This window comes from Octopus bimaculoides, chromosome 9 (genome assembly GCF_046866305.1).
Source record: "Octopus bimaculoides isolate indiv1 chromosome 9, ASM4686630v1, whole genome shotgun sequence".
Taxonomy (NCBI): domain Eukaryota; kingdom Metazoa; phylum Mollusca; class Cephalopoda; order Octopoda; family Octopodidae; genus Octopus; species Octopus bimaculoides.
The window spans coordinates 17,140,903-17,162,262 of record NC_142936.1 but is presented as its reverse complement, the minus strand read 5'-3'; the positions used below and the strand labels follow the sequence as shown (position 1 = coordinate 17,162,262).

Genomic DNA, 21,360 nt, shown 5'->3' with positions numbered 1-21,360 from the left:
TGCATAATAGAATTGACAGCAATACCTTGAATTAACACTATTTTATTACAACAAATCTTTACAAAATCTTATATAAACTTACACACCACTGAAATCAGCCATTGTTCTCACACTGCAGGATAAAGGCCTTCCCTTTATTTCACTATAGTTTTCAGTGTCTAATCCCCAGCTTTTGTCAAAATATATATATTTCATATCTCCATCTTGGTCATTGCAGTCTTGTCTCTTTTGTGGTTTCTTGGAACTCAGTCTGCGAGTTATATCATCTGCTTGTTGTTAGTCTAGATATGTCCAGTCCAGTAATTTTATGAATTTGACAATGTCATTTAGTTTTGTTTGTTCAGGTGACATTTCATATGAAAAGATTATAAAGTTTACTTATAATACATTCAAACTGTGTGAAATATATCCAAGTTAAATATTAGATACTGTATATGTACAATTGCATTTTCAAGGATTTCACCCTTTCTTTCTCCATTTGGTGTAATATTATTAGTACAAGGCCCCATTGTTTTTGCAGATGGAATAAATAGTTCCATCAAAATGTAGCTTACATATTCAAATATGGAAAAAGTTATACAAATTTAAAATAAAATGCATACAACTTTTTGTCTTTGCATATTTCTATATACAACATTACCCACCCACCTCACCATATAGCTAAATTATATTAACTAGTGGGACCCATGAATATTTCACAGAATTAATGGTAAATTTATTTCTGAAAATATAAATCTAGACCAACATCAATATCATTCTCTGAATGGTATGTGTACAGACAAAAGAGATATCCTATTCTGATATGATAAAATATTCTGTCATTGTTTGTGTATTTACTTCAAACATAAAAGCTGTGCATGATGTTTTATCACTGATTTATGAGAATTCTCAGCTATTTACTAAGAATGTCAAATAAATCAACAGTACCTTTTCTCTCTGGTGGAAATATGTTAATCATAAAACATGTGTGAATCTGCAATAATACTTTTATTAAAAATATTACAGTGGTAAGTTATTTCATCAATGAACATATAGTATGTTATATATGACATTGAATTCTGGGATTGTTTACTGCACAATCACACCTTCCTGGTGTGATTATATTTATTAAAGGAGACATTTTTTTCCTCAGAATAAATGTGACAGTTGCAGTAAATACAGCAAAAAATGTGTTCTTAATCAATTGTAAAATTATTAGATATTTTAAAATGAAAAGGAAAAAAAATTAATTTAATCAACAAAATTTATGAATAAAAAATACACTCGATTGTGCTGTGTGCTAACCTCCACAAGGAAGAGTATTTATGTTGATATTTATGGATAGTGATATATGCCCATATGGATATCAATATTTAGAATAAGGAACAAAGCTAACACAGCAAAATTTCAGCACTGACAAAGATACTTTTCTGTATGAATGCATACATGTACAGTTATAAGACTTGTGATAAAAATGATTAACCATATATATAAGTCACGACTTATTTTGCATATGATTACGTTTATGAATAGTTAGGTAACCATTTCTAGAAAATGATTTGCCACAAATATCACAGGGATATGGCTTTTCACCTGTATGAATCCTCTTGTGTTTAGTTAAATCACTTTTACCAGAAAATGATTTTCCACAAATATCGCAGTGATATGGTTTCTCTCCTGTATGAACACGCATGTGGATTGTTAAGTCACCATTTCGAGGGAATGATTTACCACAAATATCACAATGATATGGTTTTTCTCCAGTATGAATGCGTTTGTGCTTAGTTAAATGATTTATCTGAGAAAACGATTTACCACAGATATCACAGTGATATGGTTTCTCACCTGTATGAATACGTTTGTGAATAATTAAGTTACTATTTCCAGAGAATGATTTACCACAGATATTACACTCATAGGGCTCTTCTCCAGTATGAATACGTTTGTGAGTAGTTAAGGTATTTCTATGAGAGAATGATTTGCCACAGATATCACAGTGATATGGCTTCTCTCCTGTATGGGTGTATTTGTGATTAGCTAAACTCCCTGTTACAGCAAATGATTTACCACAGATTTCACAGCAATATGGCTTTTCTCCTGTATGAATGCGCTTATGCTTAGTTAATACACTATTTTGAGAGAATGATTTACCACAGACATCACAATGGTATGGTCTCTCTCCTGTATGAATGCGTTTGTGTTTAGTTAAATGATTTATTTGAGAAAATGATTTACCACAGGTATCACAGTTATATGGCTTCTCACCTGTATGAATGCGTTTATGTTTAGTTAAGTCACCGTTTTCAGAGAATGACTCACCACAAATGTCACAGTGATATGGTTTCTCTCCAGTATGAATGCGTCTGTGGTTAGTTAAAGTTTTTCCATGAGAGAATGACTTACCACAGATATCACAGTGATATGGTTTCTCTCCTGTATGAACACGTTTGTGAGAAGTTAATTCACCACTTCGACAGAATGATTTACCACAGATGTCACAATGATGTGGTTTCTCTCCTGTATGAATTCGTTTGTGCTTAGATAAATGATCACTTCGAGAGAATGATTTATTGCAGATATTGCAGTGATATGGCTTCTCTCCAGTATGAATACGTTTGTGACAAGTTAACTCACCACTTCCAGAGAATGATTTACCACAGATATCACACAGATATGGCTTCTCTCCTGTATGAATGCGTTTATGTATAGTTAAGTGATTTATTTGAGAGAATGATCTACCACAAATATTACAGAGAAATGGCTTCTCTCCTGTATGAATACGTTTGTGAGTGGTTAAGTGATCATTTTGAGAGAATGACTTACCACAGATATCACAGTGATATGGTTTCTTTCTAGCATGAATAGTTTTGTTACTGAGGTTTGTTTTTGGAGAGAATGACTTTTTAAAGATATTACATGTTTTTTCTTTCTCTTTCATCAACTCATCAGAAAAATTAATCCTTTCGGATTGTTCTTTACATTTAATTTGGTTGTCATGAAATTCAGTTTCCATAATTTTTTTCATCTCTCATTGCAACATATGAAGCTTTTTCTTGATTTCAATTTTGTGATATATTTCTAACCAACAATTCTGCTGCGATATTTCTATCAACTGTAATCTGAAAATACAACAAATTCCTTTTTATAATCAAAGTTTAAACTGAATGTAATCTGGTATACATTCCAATCAAGTAGAAAAAATGTTGCTAATAATAAGACTTAGAGAATATTTTCATAGAAATTCTACTACAACTTTATATAAAGAGAGTTATACTTGTTCTGTATAACATATTCCTTTAGTTTTAGATGTAACACTAATATTTTTCATTAGATGAAAAATATTAATGTTGCATCTAAATTAGATGATACTTTAAAGCTAGGCTAATGTCATCTGATATTTTGACATAGAGGAACAGTATAAAATATAGAAGACACATAAAAAGCAGAGATTCAACAGTGACAATCTTTCTACACGTCGATATTCATAAATTGTAAATGTAAATATCTAAACAAATGAACTTTACTTTTTAATATGCTATTAAAATGAAACCATACAACCTTGTGCGAAAGTAAAGAATATACACACCCGCTGGTTAGGGTTTTTGTTACGCCGAAAATGGATAGTGTGCGTATTCTTTACCTCCGCCTCTTAATTGAAATCTTCTTGCAAACTTAATTTTGTTTTAATTTTAATTTTTTTCAATTATTTTACTTTGTTTTATGGGAGATCTTTTTGTATTTCGTTATTAGAAATATTTGCTGTAGATTCTTTTGTTCGAATACAACATAATCTTTTATTCTTAATACTTTCGAATACATTCACAACAGCGATTAGCACATTTGCGTTTGAGTCTGCCGAAAGAATGAATACACAAGTCCAATGTTGTTGGTCAATATAATGACTCATTTATAAATGTTTGAATCAACTTTTGACCTTTTAAAGTCAAAGGAATTCATTTTAAAAAAATGAGAATTTAGACATGTCACCAAATGACATTAATTACAGTACATTCATCCGATATTTAGATGTCTCTTTCACACAAGACCATTATTAAGCCAATTCTTGATCGTAAGACAGCGAGATATAAAGGAATTGCTGTATTTGACATTTTATAACGCATTTGTAAGTGGGAGCTTATTCAATACGCTTCTAAATAACATCATTTGAAATTTTCAGTAAATTTTTTAAAAAAAGCATTTAATATCGCAATAATGAAGAAATAACTGCAAAAATCTGGTACTGCAGAACCAACGAAAATATACAATACGATTAAATGTAATACTTTCATTATTAAATACTTACTGTAATGCTTCATAAAAGATATTATTTTACAGTTGTGTGCGCCTGTGTATTAATTAAGAAATTAAACAGAGAACAAAAGACGGTCTCAAAGTATCAACGGATATTACTACTATGACGCATGCGCATAAATATATACAAAGGAAAAACAACTTTCATAACATCCCTTTTCCTGTTATCTTGCTAATCTAGCTGTGGAGGCGCAATGGCCCAGTGGTTAGGACAGCGGACTCGCGGTCATAGGATCGCGGTTTCGATTCCCAGACCGGGCGTTGTGAGTGTTTATTGAGTGAAAACACCTAAAGTTTTCACTCTTTCTTCCTGTTTCTGTTGTACCTGTATTTCAAAAGGGCCAGCCTTGTCACACTCTGTGTCTCGCTGAATATCCCCGAGAACTACGTTAAGGGTACACGTGTCTGTGGAGTGCTCAGCCACTTGCACGTTAATTTCACGAGCAGGCTGTTCCGTTGATCGGATCAACTGGAACCCTCGACGTCGTAGACAACGGAGTGCCAACAACAACTAATCTAGCTAAGTTTGTTTTTTATATGTAATCGGCGAAAGATAACCAACCCAAGTATAACAATTTTTTTTTTCAGTTTTAAAGTTTAGCTTAAATTTTATAGTACGGTGCATCATATGAAATGTTGGCTAAATTTCGATATGAGAACCGTAGTTGTCAAAAAAAATGCACGTGTATTTGTTTCCCCCCAACCTCATATGTAAAAAAATAATTTTTTACGGAAACCGACGATCTTCTTCAGAAATATAAATAAACCCACGTGGTTTATAAGTGACAGTAATATTACTAATAACGTAAAATCGCCGAAAATTCTTATAGTGGAGGTAGAGCGCATGCTAAAGAGTAATAAGGTAAGAAAAGGTAGACCGTACGCTAAAAGTAATTTCACAGCGTAGACAGGATACTGTGGTAGACCGCACGCCATCGCGTATTTTTTGTATATCCGTGATTTAGTGTTTCACTGACACCTTCATTTTTCTAAAGTGTAATTCAAGTAAAAGTTTGACTGTTGTTTCTTAGAGTCAAATTTCCCTTGAGACACCGTCGTTGATACCGAATAATCATTTCGCTGGATGATGTTTTTCGATTTACCATCGGTTAAATAGAACTGAAAAAGCAAATTGAAATACATAATGGAATACATGTTTGAACGTATTAAATTATGTTAGGAACTTTTAACATATGCCACCGGAGATATTCAGACGGACGAAATTTTCCAATGACACCGGTGCTTAAGTATATTCGTAATTAGTTCAACTAATTTAACTATGTCTAATGTTGTGGTTATTTCATGTTAAGGTGAACATAAATGCCTGTGGACCTACATGTTCCAAAGTCAGTGTTACATCATCTCTGTATAATTAAATTCTACATCGTGTATCTTGAGTCATTTTAGAGAGAGAAAATGGATTCTAATCACCGAACACTGACAATGTTCCTGGCCTTTCATGGTTTTATAGTTGACTTTCAAATCTAAAGTACATAATATTTATATTGTCATCACAGTAGACACTGTGTACTATTCTACTAACCCCGGTGAACAGTCGCGATTTATAATTTACTATACAGTATCATATCATTTCTGATTACTAATTTACGAACAATCTCACTTTAACTCACCTGCATAGTTAACCATATATGCACTTTTAAAAAAAAAACAAAGTCTCTAACGAGTATTCCTACATTGCACATTTTCTACACATATAAAAGATCTCATGATACTCAAGGCAAAAAACTTAACCATCATACATTATCCTTTCATACATTTTTCAGATTTGAAGAAATCATCGAGAATATGGAGAATGATAATCATTTTGATGAAAAACCTTTACATAGTGAAACATTTACTAAACAAAGATCATTCCATGGAAACATTCCTAAATATCACCGTGAAATCTGTAGGAAGACATTCTCTCCAGAACACGGTGTTACCACGCATAAAGAAATACACAAGAGAGAAAGGCCCTATCACTGTGAAATTTGTGGAAAATATTTTGTCTGTAACAGTAATTTAACAAGACATAAAAGAATACACACTGGAGAAAAACCGTATTCCTGTAGATTGTGTGGAAAATCATTCATTGATAACTATAGTCTTGTAGTTCACCAAAGAATACATACTGGAGAAAAACCTTTCTGCTGTGAAATATGTGGGAAATCATTTACTAAGAATTCCAATCTTATTATTCACGTACGTAGTCATACTGGAGAACAACCGTATCATTGTAAAATATGTGGAAAATCTTTCTCTGATAATTCTAGTCTTGTAGTTCACAAAAGAATACATACTGGAGAAAAACCCTATCGGTGTGAAACGTGTGGGAAATCTTTCATTCAAAATTCTCATCTTATAGTTCACAAGACAATACACACTGGGGAAAAGCCGTATCGTTGTGACATATGCGGGAAATCTTTCATTGAAAATTCAAAGCTTACTATCCACAAACGTAGTCACACAGGAGAAAAACCCTATCCCTGTAAAATATGCGGCAAATCATTTATTACTAATGGTCATTTAAAAACACACAGAACGATACACACTGGAGAACAACTTTATCACTGTGAAATCTGTGAGAAATCTTTTGTCTCTTACAGTAATTTAGCTACCCACAAAAGAATTCACACTGGAGAAAACCCATTTAATTGTGAAATATGTGGGAAATCGTTCTCTGCTAATTCTAGTCTTGTTATCCACAAACGTAGTCACAGTGGAGAAAAACCTTATCATTGTGAAATATGTAGGAAATCTTTTGTTTCTAACAGTGTCTTAACGAAACACAAAACTATACATACTGGAGAAAAACCATTTCACTGTGAGATATGTGGGAAATCGTTTATCACTAATAGTAACTTAACAAGGCACAGGACAACACACACTGGAGTGAAGTCCTTTCGTTGTGAAATATGTGGTAAGTCTTTTGTGGATAGTAGTAATCTAACTAGACACAAAATGATACACACAGGAGAAAAATCATTTCACTGTGAAACATGTGGAAAATCATTTATCTCTAGATGTGATTTAACAAAACACAGAAGAATACACACTGGAGAAAAACCGTTTCATTGTGAAATGTGTGAGAAATCTTTTACCGATAATTCAAGTCTTGTTATTCACAAACGTAGTCACACTGGAGAAAAACCTTACCATTGTGAAATATGTGGGAAATCTTTCATTAATAATTCAAATCTTGTTATCCACAAACGTAGTCACACTGGAGAAAAACCTTACCATTGTGAAATATGTGGTAAATCTTTCACTGATAACTCAAATCTTGTTATCCACATACGTAGCCACACTGGAGAAAAACCTTATCACTGTGAAACTTGTGGGAAATCATTTTCTGTTAATTCTGGTCTTGCAGTTCATAAAAGAATTCATACTGGAGAAAAACCTCACCACTGTGAAATATGTAGGAAACCGTTCTCTGGTAATTCTCATCTTGTAGTTCACAAACAGTGTCACACTGGCAAAAAAACCTTTCGACTGTAAAATATGCCAGAAATATTTTGACTATAGCAGTGATTTGAAAACACACAAAGAACTACACAATAGAGGCAAGATTTTTAAATGTGAAATTTGAAAAATCCTTCTCTTTCAAATCCAATATTATAAGTCTACTGAGTACAAATTGAAGAACATTCATCATGGTGGAATGTGTTCAAAATCATTTTTTTCAGTTAATAAGTCTTGTAGTCCACAAATACATCCTGGTAAAAAAAACGTCTGTTGTTGTAATTAAGTTTCTTACAGATACAACTTCCTTAGTTATGAGTGAGAAAATGCGAAGGTAAAACTTTTAGATATAAAATTTATGGAAAATTATTCCCAATTAAAAGATATTTTGTTAAACATAAGCAAATATATTCACCAGAAAATATCGACTTGATTTGTTGAGAATAACCTCTAGAAACATAAAGATATTAATGTAAACTCTCATCACTTAAATTTATGATAAAGTATTCACATTTATGTCAATTAAAATTTAATAACTATAATATTTATATTTTTTTGTTTTTGTGTTTTTAGCACAATCAAAATTATCATTTGCGAAGTTAATTCACCATTGAAAACACAAGTGTAAAATATATAACATCTCTATACATAATGAACACAACCTTAAATATAGTAACTCCCATATCTTGATATACATGACATTCAGAACAATCTAACTACTTGGTTGACTAGTTGAAAACCTCATTAGTTTGTTGTCTTGTTAGTGACAGTGATGTCATTGATTGACCAGATTAAAGATGTCAATGGTCTGTCGTCTCTAATGATATTGATCATATCACTTTATTAGTTAACTATTTGAAGATCACACTGGTTTGTTCTTTTACTTATGATCTGTTGGAGTATGTCATCAAATTGGTTAGATATAATTCAATAGGTGTTCCAGCTTCTTGTATATCTAGGATTACATTGTCAAATGTATTCTTTACTTCAAGACAGTAGCAAGTTGAATAACCTTGTAGAAGCACCTTCATTGCCTTGGGGTGTGTGAAGGTCTTCTTTTATAAAGATTTATATAACTGTTTAATCTCAAGTTGTAACCGATCCATATTATGTATCAACTACAAATTGTGGAAGTTCACTTGTTGTCCAGGCTGAATTTCTTGTTAGATAAATAAAACTGTGTTATCAGATGGCAAAAATCTTGTCAAACTTTTCAAGTTTTCTTTCCTGATATGATTTTAGATATCATGTTTGGGACCTTTTCAGCAATGTTGATAGCACTGTTTAGTTATAATCAGCTGTTAAAATAGTAAAAGAGATGCCTTGGTAAGAGGTAATTGCAAGGTATCAAATTTGTGGACCAGGTCATGATAATTACAGAAAAAGTCATAACTCAATTAATTACAGAGTTAGACTACAGGAGATGCAGTTTAGTTCTGCGCCAAGAAAAAGTATTACTGATGCTTTCTTCCTAGTGAGGAGCTGTAGAAGTACTTAGTTAAAAATAAGCTGCTGTAGTTACTATTTGTTGATCTGGAGAAACCCTTTGACTGAGTTTCTTTCTCTGTAATCTGGCAGTCCCTGAGGAAGCTAGGAGTGGATGAATGGTTTGTGACAGCTGTACCAGCTATGTACTAAGGTACTGTTAAGTAAGGTACAAATCAACAATGAATATAATGAAAAATTTAATATGCAGGTAGGATTTCATCAAGGCTTGGTTCTTAGTCTCCACTTACACATGCTTCAAGTCATAACAATGAGTTTAAGACCACTTGTTGGTACTATTCAAGAAGAGTGGTCCCGGTGCGCACACTCGCCCATCCACGCTAGCTGGTCATGACTAGTTGATCCTACAATGACTATCTAGTGCGTATGCGCAAAACATGTATGAGGGTTTTTTTTTTAAAGCAAAGTAAATAATTTTTTTTAAACAAAGTAAATCATTTTCTTTTGTTGAATCTTCCACCATCTTACTCTTAAAACGTCGTTTTACGTTCTTCCAGGGTGTATTTTGGTGTCACATCTATTTCAGTAATCCCATTGTATGCACTCCAACAATCAGAATATATAGTCATCCCTGGTTTGATAAATTTTTTAATAAGTGGTAGAAGAGTTTTGGAAGAACGGTCAGGTACAAAGACTAAAAACCTATTTTTATCCTCTCTATCCCATCTTCCATTGTATTTGTGCTTGCACATCATAGATTCATCTATTTCTACGATGTACCCAAGTCCACCAATTTGGTAGGGGTTACGCAAAAGATAATTACTTGTAATGTCCTTCTTGTATTGATACCATTGAACAACAGTAGATTTTGAAAGACCGACTTTTTAATGGACTCTTTACCAAAAACAGGTAGTGTATGATTTATTTTGTGTAAAAAAATTATTTACTTTGTTTAGAAAAAACCCTCATACATGTTTTGCACATGATGCGCACTCGAGCTAGGTAGTCGTAGGATTAACTAGTCACGACTCGCTAGCACGGATGCGTGAGTGTGCAAGTGCATGCACCGGGACCACTCTTCTTGAATAATACCCATTTGCTATATGCTGATGACCTCGTTCTTATAGCTGATTCTGTTGTACAATTAGAAAAGAAATTCCTAATATGGAAACAAAACTTAGAATCAGAAGCCCCCAAGATTAACTGAGCAAAGACCAAAGTTTTGGTAACTAAGAGAGCATACAGGATTCTGTTTCCATTAGAGAAATGGCTTTGTTCAATATGATGGCCAAAGGCTTGGGATGAGGTTGGGAAGTTGGAATGCAGTCAGTCTGCACGAAAGGGGAATGGAGATATGTGAAGAATTGAGGAAGAGGAGGGTGGATGTGTGCAGGAGGCTAGGTGGAGAGGCCAGGGTGCAAGATTTGTGGGGGGTCAAGGGAAGAAGATACAAGTTGTGGTGGTTGAGAAATAGCAAGGGGACTGGAGATGTGAGAGTTTTGGTGAAGGAAGAAATCTGTGAGAAGTTGGAGGTTAGGAGAAAGTGTGACAGAGTGATGACAGTAGTGTCAGCATCTGAACAGCAAAAAACAAAAATAACACTAGCAAACGTTTTAACCTTGTTTTGAAAGTTTTTCCTTTACCTTGCTCATTTTTTCTCTTTTAATAAAAAAAAAAATCTGTGGTTCCGGGTTCAGTCCCACTGCGTGGCACCTTGGGCAAGTGTCTTCTACTCTACTCTCGGGCCGACCAAAGCCTTGTGAGTGGATTTGGTAGACGGAAACTGAAAGAAGCCTGTCGTATATATCTATGTGTATATATATATATATATATATATATATATATATATGTGTGTATGTTTGTGTGTCTGTGTTTGTCACCCCCAGCATCACTTGACAACTGATGCTGGTGTGTTTACGTCCCCGTAACTTAGCGGTTCGGCAAAACAGACCGATATAATAAGTACTAGGCTTCCAAAGAATAAGTCCTGGGGTCGATTCACTTGACTAAAAGGCAGTGCTCCAGCATGGCCGCAGTCAAATGACTGAAACAAGTAAAAGAGTAAAGAATATAGCTTATATAATTACAACATTTGGACCATATTACTGAGTGAAATGAACATCACTCAAGCATATGTATAGAGTTTATTTCAACTGATTGTTTCATAAAACTACAAAGTGGATGAAACTAAGCAAGGAAAATAACTGAGATCAACACAAGAAAAAGACAGTGAAAAGAATGACTATTGTATGCATGCCATATTTCCTGATACAACCCATGGTGGCAAAATTACCTGCCATATGACTGGTAACACTCTAGTGTGTGTATGTGCACATGTATTGCCCTAACTCTTCGAAATACTTAGTTTTAGAATGGTGGCAGCTGATGAATGAAATGTTTTCTATGTTATGTGTGTTTTCTGTACTCTGTTTTTCATTTTGTCCACGTTATTTTGTTACGTCCTGTACCCAGATATGCATCTATATATACATGTAGATGTAGGTATGTACACACATGTACGTATATATGCATATACTCACATTATTTGTATTACATATATATATATATATAAAGAATGAGGGGTTTAGTTCACTGGTAATCTAAACGAATAGGTACGCTGTGTAAATGCTATAATTGGTCATTTGTTAGGTTCCAAGTTCACAGCTGAGGTTGGAGCTGGGGATCCATAGCAGGCTTCCTTGTTAAGAGGTATTTATTAAGGGAAAAGGACAATAAAAACCAAGGCAGGACAAGTATCTCAAGTCATTTAGAATAATTCAAGTAAGGTGAATTTGAGGTAATTAATTATTGGATGTATTACAATTGTTTCTGGGATATCCTAGGTGATAGGTTAGCATCTCCATACACTGGGTATCCATACATACTCACTTTGTCTCTGATGATGGAATACGCAGTGTATGGAGATGCTAACCTATCACTTGGGATATTCCAGAAACAACTGTAAGACATCCAATAATTGAATTAATTACCTCAAATTCACCTTACTCTAATTAAATATTCTAAATTACTTGAGACACTCATCCTGCCTTCGTTTTTGTTGTCCTTTTTCCTCTAATATATATGTCATACAGGGTGTCCACAAAGTCTGGGTACATGGGGATTAATACATTCATTAAGAAATTATTATTTCTTATATTTAATTGTTTATATTATGATTTTATTTACACCCTGTACCCAGACCTTGTGGACACCCTATATATAAAGCACTAACATCAGTTGAACACCCTAGGTACTGAAATAGGAGTGGGTTAAAATAGATCATTGTTGTATATAATGCATGCCTTATGCTTAACTGATAGTAGCATAGAATTAGTCTGTCACAATTAAATTTGCACCCTCCTCTAACAGTTCACTCTGATAAACATCAGTTTATAAGAGAGAACTGTTATATCTCAATCACTTACACCTCAATAGAGGTATTTATTCCCAACCTACTTTTCATTGTACTCAATGTCCTATTATTGCTTTGTGAATAAATAGCAGTGTAAAGAATCTCTTGAGTACTTGTACTAAGATGAGTCTACCCACCAAGGACAACAGATTATTTAAAACTTCATAATATATTGCAGAGGGGGTAATTGTCCTAGGGGCTAGTTGTTGCCAGGGGGAATTGTCCTGATATGGTTCAAGACATATAATAAAGTATTTATCCTAAGGTGTGGGCTCAAGCGATTTCTTACTTCCAAAAGATCAATATAAAAACCATATTTAATATGCCATAGCCATGAGGTTAAATCATGTGAAATAGCATGTAAAACATAAAACATGCAATACTACAATATGAATGCTATGACCCCACTTTTCATTATGTATTTTACTGTTGGTATACATTTCAAATGCATGCTGACAAGGAATTGATTAGCTTCCAAGCTCATTTAGAGATGTAACCCAAACCAAGCCATCTTTAGACTGTAGAATCCAGGATGTTAGGGCATTACTCCTGAATTTAGTACTTTATTGCTCCAAACACTCCTCAAAATGATGCAAAAGAAATGATGATTAAATTTTCACACACAACAATTGCCAATTTGCATACATTAAATAACTAGATTTTTCCCTTTAAAGGCTTTGGATACTGTTTCTGCTGAAAGAAATATTTCTGGAAGTGTTAAAGCAACTTTAATCATGACTTGAAAGAAAAGATATTCAATTTTAAATTCTGGAAAGCGAAAACGTGATGGCACCTGTGCCCAGCGTCGCCTTTCTGGCACTTGTGCCAGTGGTACGTGTAAAGACTTTCGAGCAAGATCGTTGCCAGTGCTGCTGGACTGGCTCTTGTGCAGGTGGCACGTAAAATACACCATTTTGAACGTGGTCGTTGCCAGTACCGCCTGACTGGCATTCGTGCCGGTGGCACATAAAAGCACCCACTACACTCTCGGAGTGGTTGGCATTAGGAAGGGCATCCAGCTGTAGAAACTCTGCCAAAACAGATTGGAGCCTGGTGTAGCCATATGGTTTCACCAGTCCTCAGTCAAATCGTCCAACCCATGCTAGCATGGAAAGCGGACGTTAAACGATGATGATGATGGAGACTACCTACCTTAAATATATGAATGCATATATAAGTTTAGTATATGTGGCAAAATATATTCATTCCAAAAAAAAAGAAATCAATAAACAAACATCTTAGTCCTCCCATAAAAATTAATAAAGGATGAGATGAGTATACAGATCAGAAAGAAAATATATCTTCATTAACCCTTTAGCATTTAAACTGACCTGATCTGGCTCAAATATTCTTCCTGCTTTATATTCAAGCTGGCCTCACACTACCAGTCTCAAAATAAACAATCACATCATTGAAACCTCAAAGCTATGAGATAATTCAATTAATTCAAAACCATATGAAAAATGCACTACATTTGACACAATAATCCTTCTCTTCATGGAAACATATTCGAGTCATTACCATTTAAATAGAGAGTAGTGCTTATATGCAATAAATGGGATAATATATACCGTAAATCCTTGAGTATAATACGCAGGGGATTTTTAGGAGGCTGTACCTCTGAAAACCCTAAACCTTGTGTATAATACGCACCCCTTCTCTAACTTGAGTCAAGGAGGTCTATATAACGTCCTTGGTTTGTAAACATATATACGGTAACGTCCTTTATTATTATTGTATATATAACATAATGCAAACTTAGCTTTTTTGTGCACTTTGTTTGCAGAAAATAAAGAAATAACACTGATAAAGTCAGTGAAAAATAAATATTAAGTAAATTGCCTTTACATATTTATCACTTAGAAAATATTTTTCGTTTTTAACCTCGTATATAGTACGCACTAGAAATTTTGACCTTTAAATTTTGGGAAAAAAGTGCGGATTATACTCGAGGATTTACGGTATATGGGATAAACTTGCATGAAAAAGAATGACCATCAGATGATATAGCAAAGTTCTATGATTAATTACATGTAGTTGGTCAAGGCAGGCATGATGTGTTAGAAAATGGTGTAGTTTTAGAAACCTATGTATAGAAATATCTTAATGTAGCCATATCTGAAAGAGACAAGTTTGTAGCTAGTAGGTCTGCAGACTGTCAAGCAATGATGCTGTTTATGTAAGTGACAAGTAGTTGCACCTCATAAACATAATAGTTTGAAGACTCATGAGTTCTTTAATACAAATATTATTAACTTCAGAGGAATTTGCAAATTTAATCCATTATTAATCTAGCTTGTGAATTCTATAATTTAAAAGTTGTATCAATACAAGTTGAGGTTAGATTTTGTTCTGAACACGAAATGATAAAAAGACTAATAATAAATCAGTTTTATTAAAACTTTCAATTTTTAAGAATATTCACAAAAATTGGTGAGGTAAGATCTAATTATGGGCCTCACAGCTAGGATGACAAAACATTGAAAAAAAAAAAAAAAAAAAAAAAAGCAGTCAAACTTTGTGTAACAAGTCCAACTCATACCAACATGGAAAAATGAATGTAACATTGATGAGGATGATTTACAAATTATACAACACATTTTGTGTATATTATATATATATATATATACACACATACACAAGGTGGTATAAAAAGGTTCCCAGACTAGCTATATTTAATAAAACATAACTTATTTACTTAGGTTCTAACACCATCTCCTAAAGTCACCTTGCAAAGCAATACCCCGGTCACAGCATTCCTACCACTTTTGAAATACAACCTGGAAGTTGCTTTCTGTAAGCAAATTGAGGACCTTCTGACTTGCTCGTGATCTCAACAACAGTGTTAAAACGGTGACCTTTGAGCTGCTTTTTCATCTTGGGGAAGAGATGGAAATTCGTAGGTGCTAAATCTGGTAAATAGAGTGGGTACGGAAACAATACCATGTAGTTTCTGGTGAAAAACTTACAGGAAGAGCTAAGTGACAGTGCATTGTTGTCATGAAGAATCCAATCATATTCCACAAATTCGGTCACTTTCACAAAATGTCCTCCTTCAGAATGCTTCAAAATGTTGCAGTAGAACTCTTGATTGACAGTCTGACCCAGGAGGACAAATTCCCTACAATGAGCATGCTCTTGAGCTGTAGCTCTGTCATGCCTCCTTCAGTTGTGAAGATGAAGGTCTCTTCCATTGTGACTGCTGCTACCTCATTGCAGCAAGCTTGCTGAAGCATATTCAATGTTTCTGTAGCAGACTTCCCAAGTTTAATACAAAATTTCACATTGGCTCTGTGTTCCAAAACCCCGTCCATGACAAAATCACAGACTACAAAGTAAACACAGCAATGTCACTTGGCACACTGCCTCATGAAGGTCACAGCTATCTTTCACTGCACATGCAACCAAGTGCTGTCATCTGTTGGCACGCTACAGAACTAGTCCAGGAACATTTTGATACCACCTCATATATACATACACACACTGCGAAGACCTGTTGAAGCAAATGAAATTGAAATCGAACCAAATTCGATTACTGGTACCTATGCCAACCTCTCCTTCATTGGACACTAAACTTAGCTTGCGAAGACCTGTTGGGGCAAGTAAAATCGAAATCGTGATTGAACCAAACTCAATGACTGGCACCTGTGCTAGTGGAGCACTAACAGCACATCCGAGCATGATCATTGCCAGAGCAGCTGTCTGGCTTCCATGCTAGTAGCACGTAAATAGCACCATTTGAGCGTGATCATTACCAGCATCGCCTTACTGGTATGTGTAAAAACATTCAAGCGAGGTCGTTGCCAGTACCGCTGAACTGGCTCCTGCACAGGTGGCATGTAAAAAACACCTTTTTGAGCATGGCCGTTGCCAGTACCGTGTGACTGGCCCTCATGCCACTGGCACGTAAAAGCACCCACTATACTCTTGGAATGGTTGGCGTTAGGAAGGGCATCCAGCTGTAGAAATTCTGCCAGATCAGATTGGAACCTGGTGCAGCCATCTGGTTCACCAGTCCTCAGTCAAATCGCCCAACCCATGCTAGCATGGAAGGCAGACGTTAAACTATGATGATAATGATGCAACAGAAAGATAAAATTATATAAATCAAAAACAGCAATATTAATGAAATTAATACATGATTTAGTTATGGTTTTTTTAAATTTAATCATTGTATAACCTTCCTACCACAAGAACAAAAGTTTAACCAAGAATATAAAGAATATACACAAAATGTTGCATATATAAAATTTTGAATACATAAAATGTCATGCATTTATCCTATTACAGTGTGGGGCTATATTTCTCATTATGGTTTGTACATTTGTTTGTAAAACAATTGTAGTAGTGTTATCCCTGATTTCTGAGAATATATTTCTCAGCAAATTATTCACAAGGTCAAAATAAATCAATAGTACTTTTTCTTCTCTTTGGAAATAAATTAAGTGGAAAATACATGAAGAAAATTCTGGAAGATTGTTATTAAAAATATCACAGTGGGAAGTTAGTTCACCAATATATATTAGCGATCATGTAAAATATAGTGTTGAGAGGATCTTATTACACTGTTATATCTTCATTCCAGTGGGTATAAGTTTACAATTAAATAGGCTATTTTTTTGCTTCATAGAATAGCTCAACATTCATATGGTTACTCTTCTGTATCAATAAATACATGCATAGATAAGTGAATACTTTTAGGAGAAATATTATGAGTTTTTCTCGTATGAAAATACTTGTTTACATAAACTAGACGTTTGAGAGAATGATTTATCAGATATCATAGTGATATGGGCTTTTTAAAATTTTTTTTTTCCTGTAGGTATGTGCTTCCATAACTAAGTTTCAAACTGTCCATCACCAGCCAAACCATCCAATATTAATGAAATTTTCTGATTCTCCTTTCTTTACTAAAACAGTTTTCATCTGTATAATGCCTCTTTCTACAAATCCCTGATTACTCAGAATTATGGCAATAAAAAACATCTTGATTTTATGAAATGCCAATTAATCCACCTCCTTTTCAATCACAGTTCCTTTCTTCTATGAGAAACAGAGCTCAGTCATTATTTCTAGAGAATGATTTACCACAGATATTAGTGATATGATTTCTACTTTGTAAGAATGTTAAGTCATTTCTATAGAGAAATGCAGCAAATTGGCAATGTCACTATGGTGCTTGATACAATGCCTTGTGGTATTTGTTCCAAAACTCTGCAATCAGTTCAAATCCTGCTGTGGTTAATGTTGTCTTCCATCCCTTCAAGGTCAATAAATTATGTATCAATCCAGGACAGTGGGTTGGCAAAACTGTTACAGGGTTGGGTGAGATGCTTTGCAATATTTGCTCCACTTCTCAGCATTCTGACAGCAACGCCAAGCTGTATTAACCCATATCAGCAGCCTTTATTTTAAATAACATCACAAGGTACATTTTGGTTATCTCACCCCCATTAAAAAATTGGGTTATCTCCCCACTAAAATATCGAGTTTATGTGGTGATGAGAAATTTGGATTAAAAGCGTTAGATCCTTTTGATTCAGTACTTCAACATATTGAGGCTTGGCTTCCTCAATAGGCATGGTATGATTTCTTATAAAAATGTTATTAGATTCAATAAGATGTTTAATTTTTTTCAGTTTCGTATGATTTGTTATAAAAATATTATCAGATTCAATAAGACGTTTAATCTTTTCACTTTTCATGTTTACTCTTTTACTTGTTTCAGTCATTTGACTGCGGCCATGCTGGAGCACCGCCTTTAGTCGAGCAAATCGACCCTGGGACTTATTCTTTATAAGCCTAGTACTTATTCTATCGGTCTCTTTTGCCGAACCGCTAAGTGACGGGGACATAAACACACCAGCATCGGTTGTCAAGCAAAGCTAGGGGGACAAACACAGACACACAAACACATATACATATATACGACGGGCTTCTTTCAGTTTCCGTCTACCAAATCCACTCACAAGGCTTTGGTCAGCCTGAGGCTATAGTAGAAGACACTTGCCCAAGATGCCACGCAGTGGGACTGAACCCGGAACCATGTGGTTGGTAAGCAAGCTACTTACCACACAGCCACTCCTGCGGTTATTAATTTTTTTCTTTTTGTTTTATTGAGGGTTAAACAATTTTTTTAGTTGGGGGAGAAAACCAAAAAGTACCATCAGAATCATAGTGAGAGAGGACTTACAAACATGAGCAATTAGCCAGTCTTACTTAAAAAACAGGAAAACATGCCCATGCCTCAACATACATGTGCAGATATATGGTCAACTTTGACTGATAGACACCTTATTTCAAGAGAATGATTTACCACATATCAAGTATATGGTTTCTACCCAGTATGAATGCGTATATGGGTAGTTAAGTCACTATTTCTAGAGAATGATCTCCCACAGATATCACAATTAAATGGTTTGTTTCCTGTATGAGTACGTTTATGAGTAGTTAAGTTACCTGGTGCAGAGAATGATTTACCACATGTATCACAATGGTATGGCTTTACTCCTGAATGAATATGTAAGTGAGTATTTAAACTAGATCTTTGCGTAAATAAGTTACCACAGATATCACAGTGATATGGTTTTTCTCCTGTGTGAATACGCTTGTGAGTTGTTAAGTCACGATTTCCAGCAAAAGATTTACCACAGACATAACAGCGATATGGCTTCTCTCCAGTATGAATGCGTTTATGAATAGTTAAATCACTACTTCCAGAGAAAGATTTACCACAGATAACACAGTGATATGGTTTCTCTCCTGTATGACTACGTATATGAGTAGTAAGGTTACCTATTACAGAAAATGATTTATCACAGATATCACAGTGATACGGTTTTTCTCCTGTATGAATGCGTCTATGAGTAGTTAAGCTGGATCTTTGAGAGAATGATTTAGCACAGATAGAACAGTGATATGGTTTTTCACCTGTATGAATACGTTTGTGAGTAGTGAGGTTACCTTTTAGAGAGAATGTTTTGTTACAGACATCGCAGTGATATGATGCTTTTCCTACTCCTTTTAGAATCACTTTTGGAAAATGAGTCTTTTTATTCTCAGTTTTACGTTTAACCGCTTTCTCACGTAATTCATTTTCCATATTTTTTCCTATCTCACTACAAGGGAGTTATGTTCCTTGGAGTAAATGTTTTTACAGGAATATTTCTTCTAAGTGTAATCCTGGTCAATATTTGAAGATGCTGCAAACTCCTTAATTAGAATTCAAGATCTGGTACACATTCAAGACAGTGAAACAGAGAAACTTCTTTTCAAATTTTACTCTGAGGAAATATTTCACAGTAAATCTCTACCATAGATTTATATAAACTAGTTGTATCGACTCCACATATCTTTCTTTAGTCTTTAAAAGATGAAAAATATTGGTAATATATCTGAAGTTAGAAATTCCTTTTTAATAAGATCTGGTATTCCTGAAAAAGTAGAGAAACAGTGTAAAATATTCAGAATACGTAAAAAATACAGATTCAACGAAGGAAATATTTCTCTATTGATAAAATGTAAATATAAACATTTACCTGAACTGAACTTAATTTACGAAATTACATCATACAAGCATAAGCTACATCTTTGGATTGTGTAACATGATACCAAACAGCAGAATAGTAGGCAATAAAATTGCTAATTTCTCCAGAAATGTCATTCGTCATTGTTGATGCGTTAAATGTTGTGTAACCAAAGTCAGTTCTGACAAGTAAACCTAAGGTATTCCTGCCAATGCCATCCCACCCTTTCAGACAATGCATGTCAAAGACTACATTATTTAATGTGTCCGTACATATTCAAGACGTTCTGATACAATTGGATTGCTATTTCTTGCAAGCTGAACGATAATAATGTAGAGACTTCTTAAGAGTTAGGTTGTTGTTTAAGCCCCAAATCAACCCTATGATCAAAAGCAAGTTGTTAGGTTACGCATTTTACGACAGATTAAACAAAAAGAAACATTACATTCGTGAATGAAGAAAAGACAATTGAAAGAAAGAAATATCGGCAAAAAGGATCTCGAATAAAATATGTTTCAGGAAGTGGTGACTGTTGAATTCGGTGGAAAGTACTTGACGTCTATCGGTTATCACCTGACAATTGCAGCTGTTACAGGTAGATGTCAAGATAAAGTATTAAAGCTAAATACCTCGAGAATTGAATTTGGTAGACAAAAACTGTGCAGAAGTAAGTCGTATGTAATAAATTATTATTATTGACAACCTTCTCGGTTCCAAGAGACAGTAAAATGGCGAAACAGGTACTTTTTGAATAAAGAGAGAACGGAAATCGAATTATTGGATTTTCATTGGTCGATTTTGGTCAGGTGATAAAGTGTTGAGGTGGGGGGGAGAGCAGTAAGCATATGCGATGATGTTTCATAGAATAGAAAACTGCACCGTGTAATCAAATGTTTCTCCGCGTGTGTGTATGTATGTATGTATGTGTGTGTGTATATATTCTCTTTTCTCGTTTCAGTCATCTGACTGCGTCCATGCTGGAGCACCGCCTTTATAGTCGATCAAATCGACCCCAGAGCTTATTCTTTTGTAAGCCTAGTGGATCTTCTATCTGTCTCTTTTGCCGAACCGCTAAGTTACGGTTGTCAAGCGATGCTGGGGGGGGAGGGGGACAAACAAACATATACACACATATACGACGGGCTTCTTTCAGTTTCCGTCTACCAAATCCACTCACAAGGTTTTGGTCGGCCCGAGGCTATAGTAGAAGACACTTGCCCA

At 34.6% G+C, this 21,360-nt stretch overlaps 2 protein-coding genes across 2 annotated transcripts; one reads left to right on the top strand and one right to left on the bottom strand.

Moving 5' to 3' along the window:
* Positions 1 to 968: 968 nt before the first annotated feature.
* LOC106881703 (uncharacterized) lies at positions 969 to 21,360 on the bottom strand. The gene is made up of 5 exons (XM_089358101.1): positions 20,769 to 21,360; positions 18,955 to 20,046; positions 16,794 to 16,797; positions 5,356 to 5,409; positions 969 to 3,004 (listed from the first exon to the last, which is right to left on the bottom strand). The coding sequence occupies exons 2-5, from the start codon at positions 19,713 to 19,715 to the stop codon at positions 1,475 to 1,477; spliced, it is 2,349 nt and encodes a 782-aa protein (XP_089214227.1). The 5' UTR covers positions 19,716 to 20,046; positions 20,769 to 21,360; the 3' UTR covers positions 969 to 1,474.
* LOC106881702 (uncharacterized) lies at positions 5,263 to 9,540 on the top strand. The gene is given in 2 exon segments (XM_089357198.1): positions 5,263 to 7,785; positions 7,787 to 9,540. Coding segments are annotated over 2 exon segments (1,785 nt in total). The 5' UTR covers positions 5,263 to 6,096; the 3' UTR covers positions 7,883 to 9,540.

Excerpts from the sequence above, each read along its gene's own strand:
- LOC106881703 (XM_089358101.1), bottom strand. The coding sequence starts at position 19,715 with ATGGAAAATGAATTACGTGAGAAAGCGGTTAAACGTAAAACTGAGAAT. Across the intron at positions 3,005-5,355 it reads TCCAGCGAAATGATTATTCG|ATGAAAAAAATTATGGAAAC; the intron begins GTATCAACGACG and ends TTGCAATGAGAG.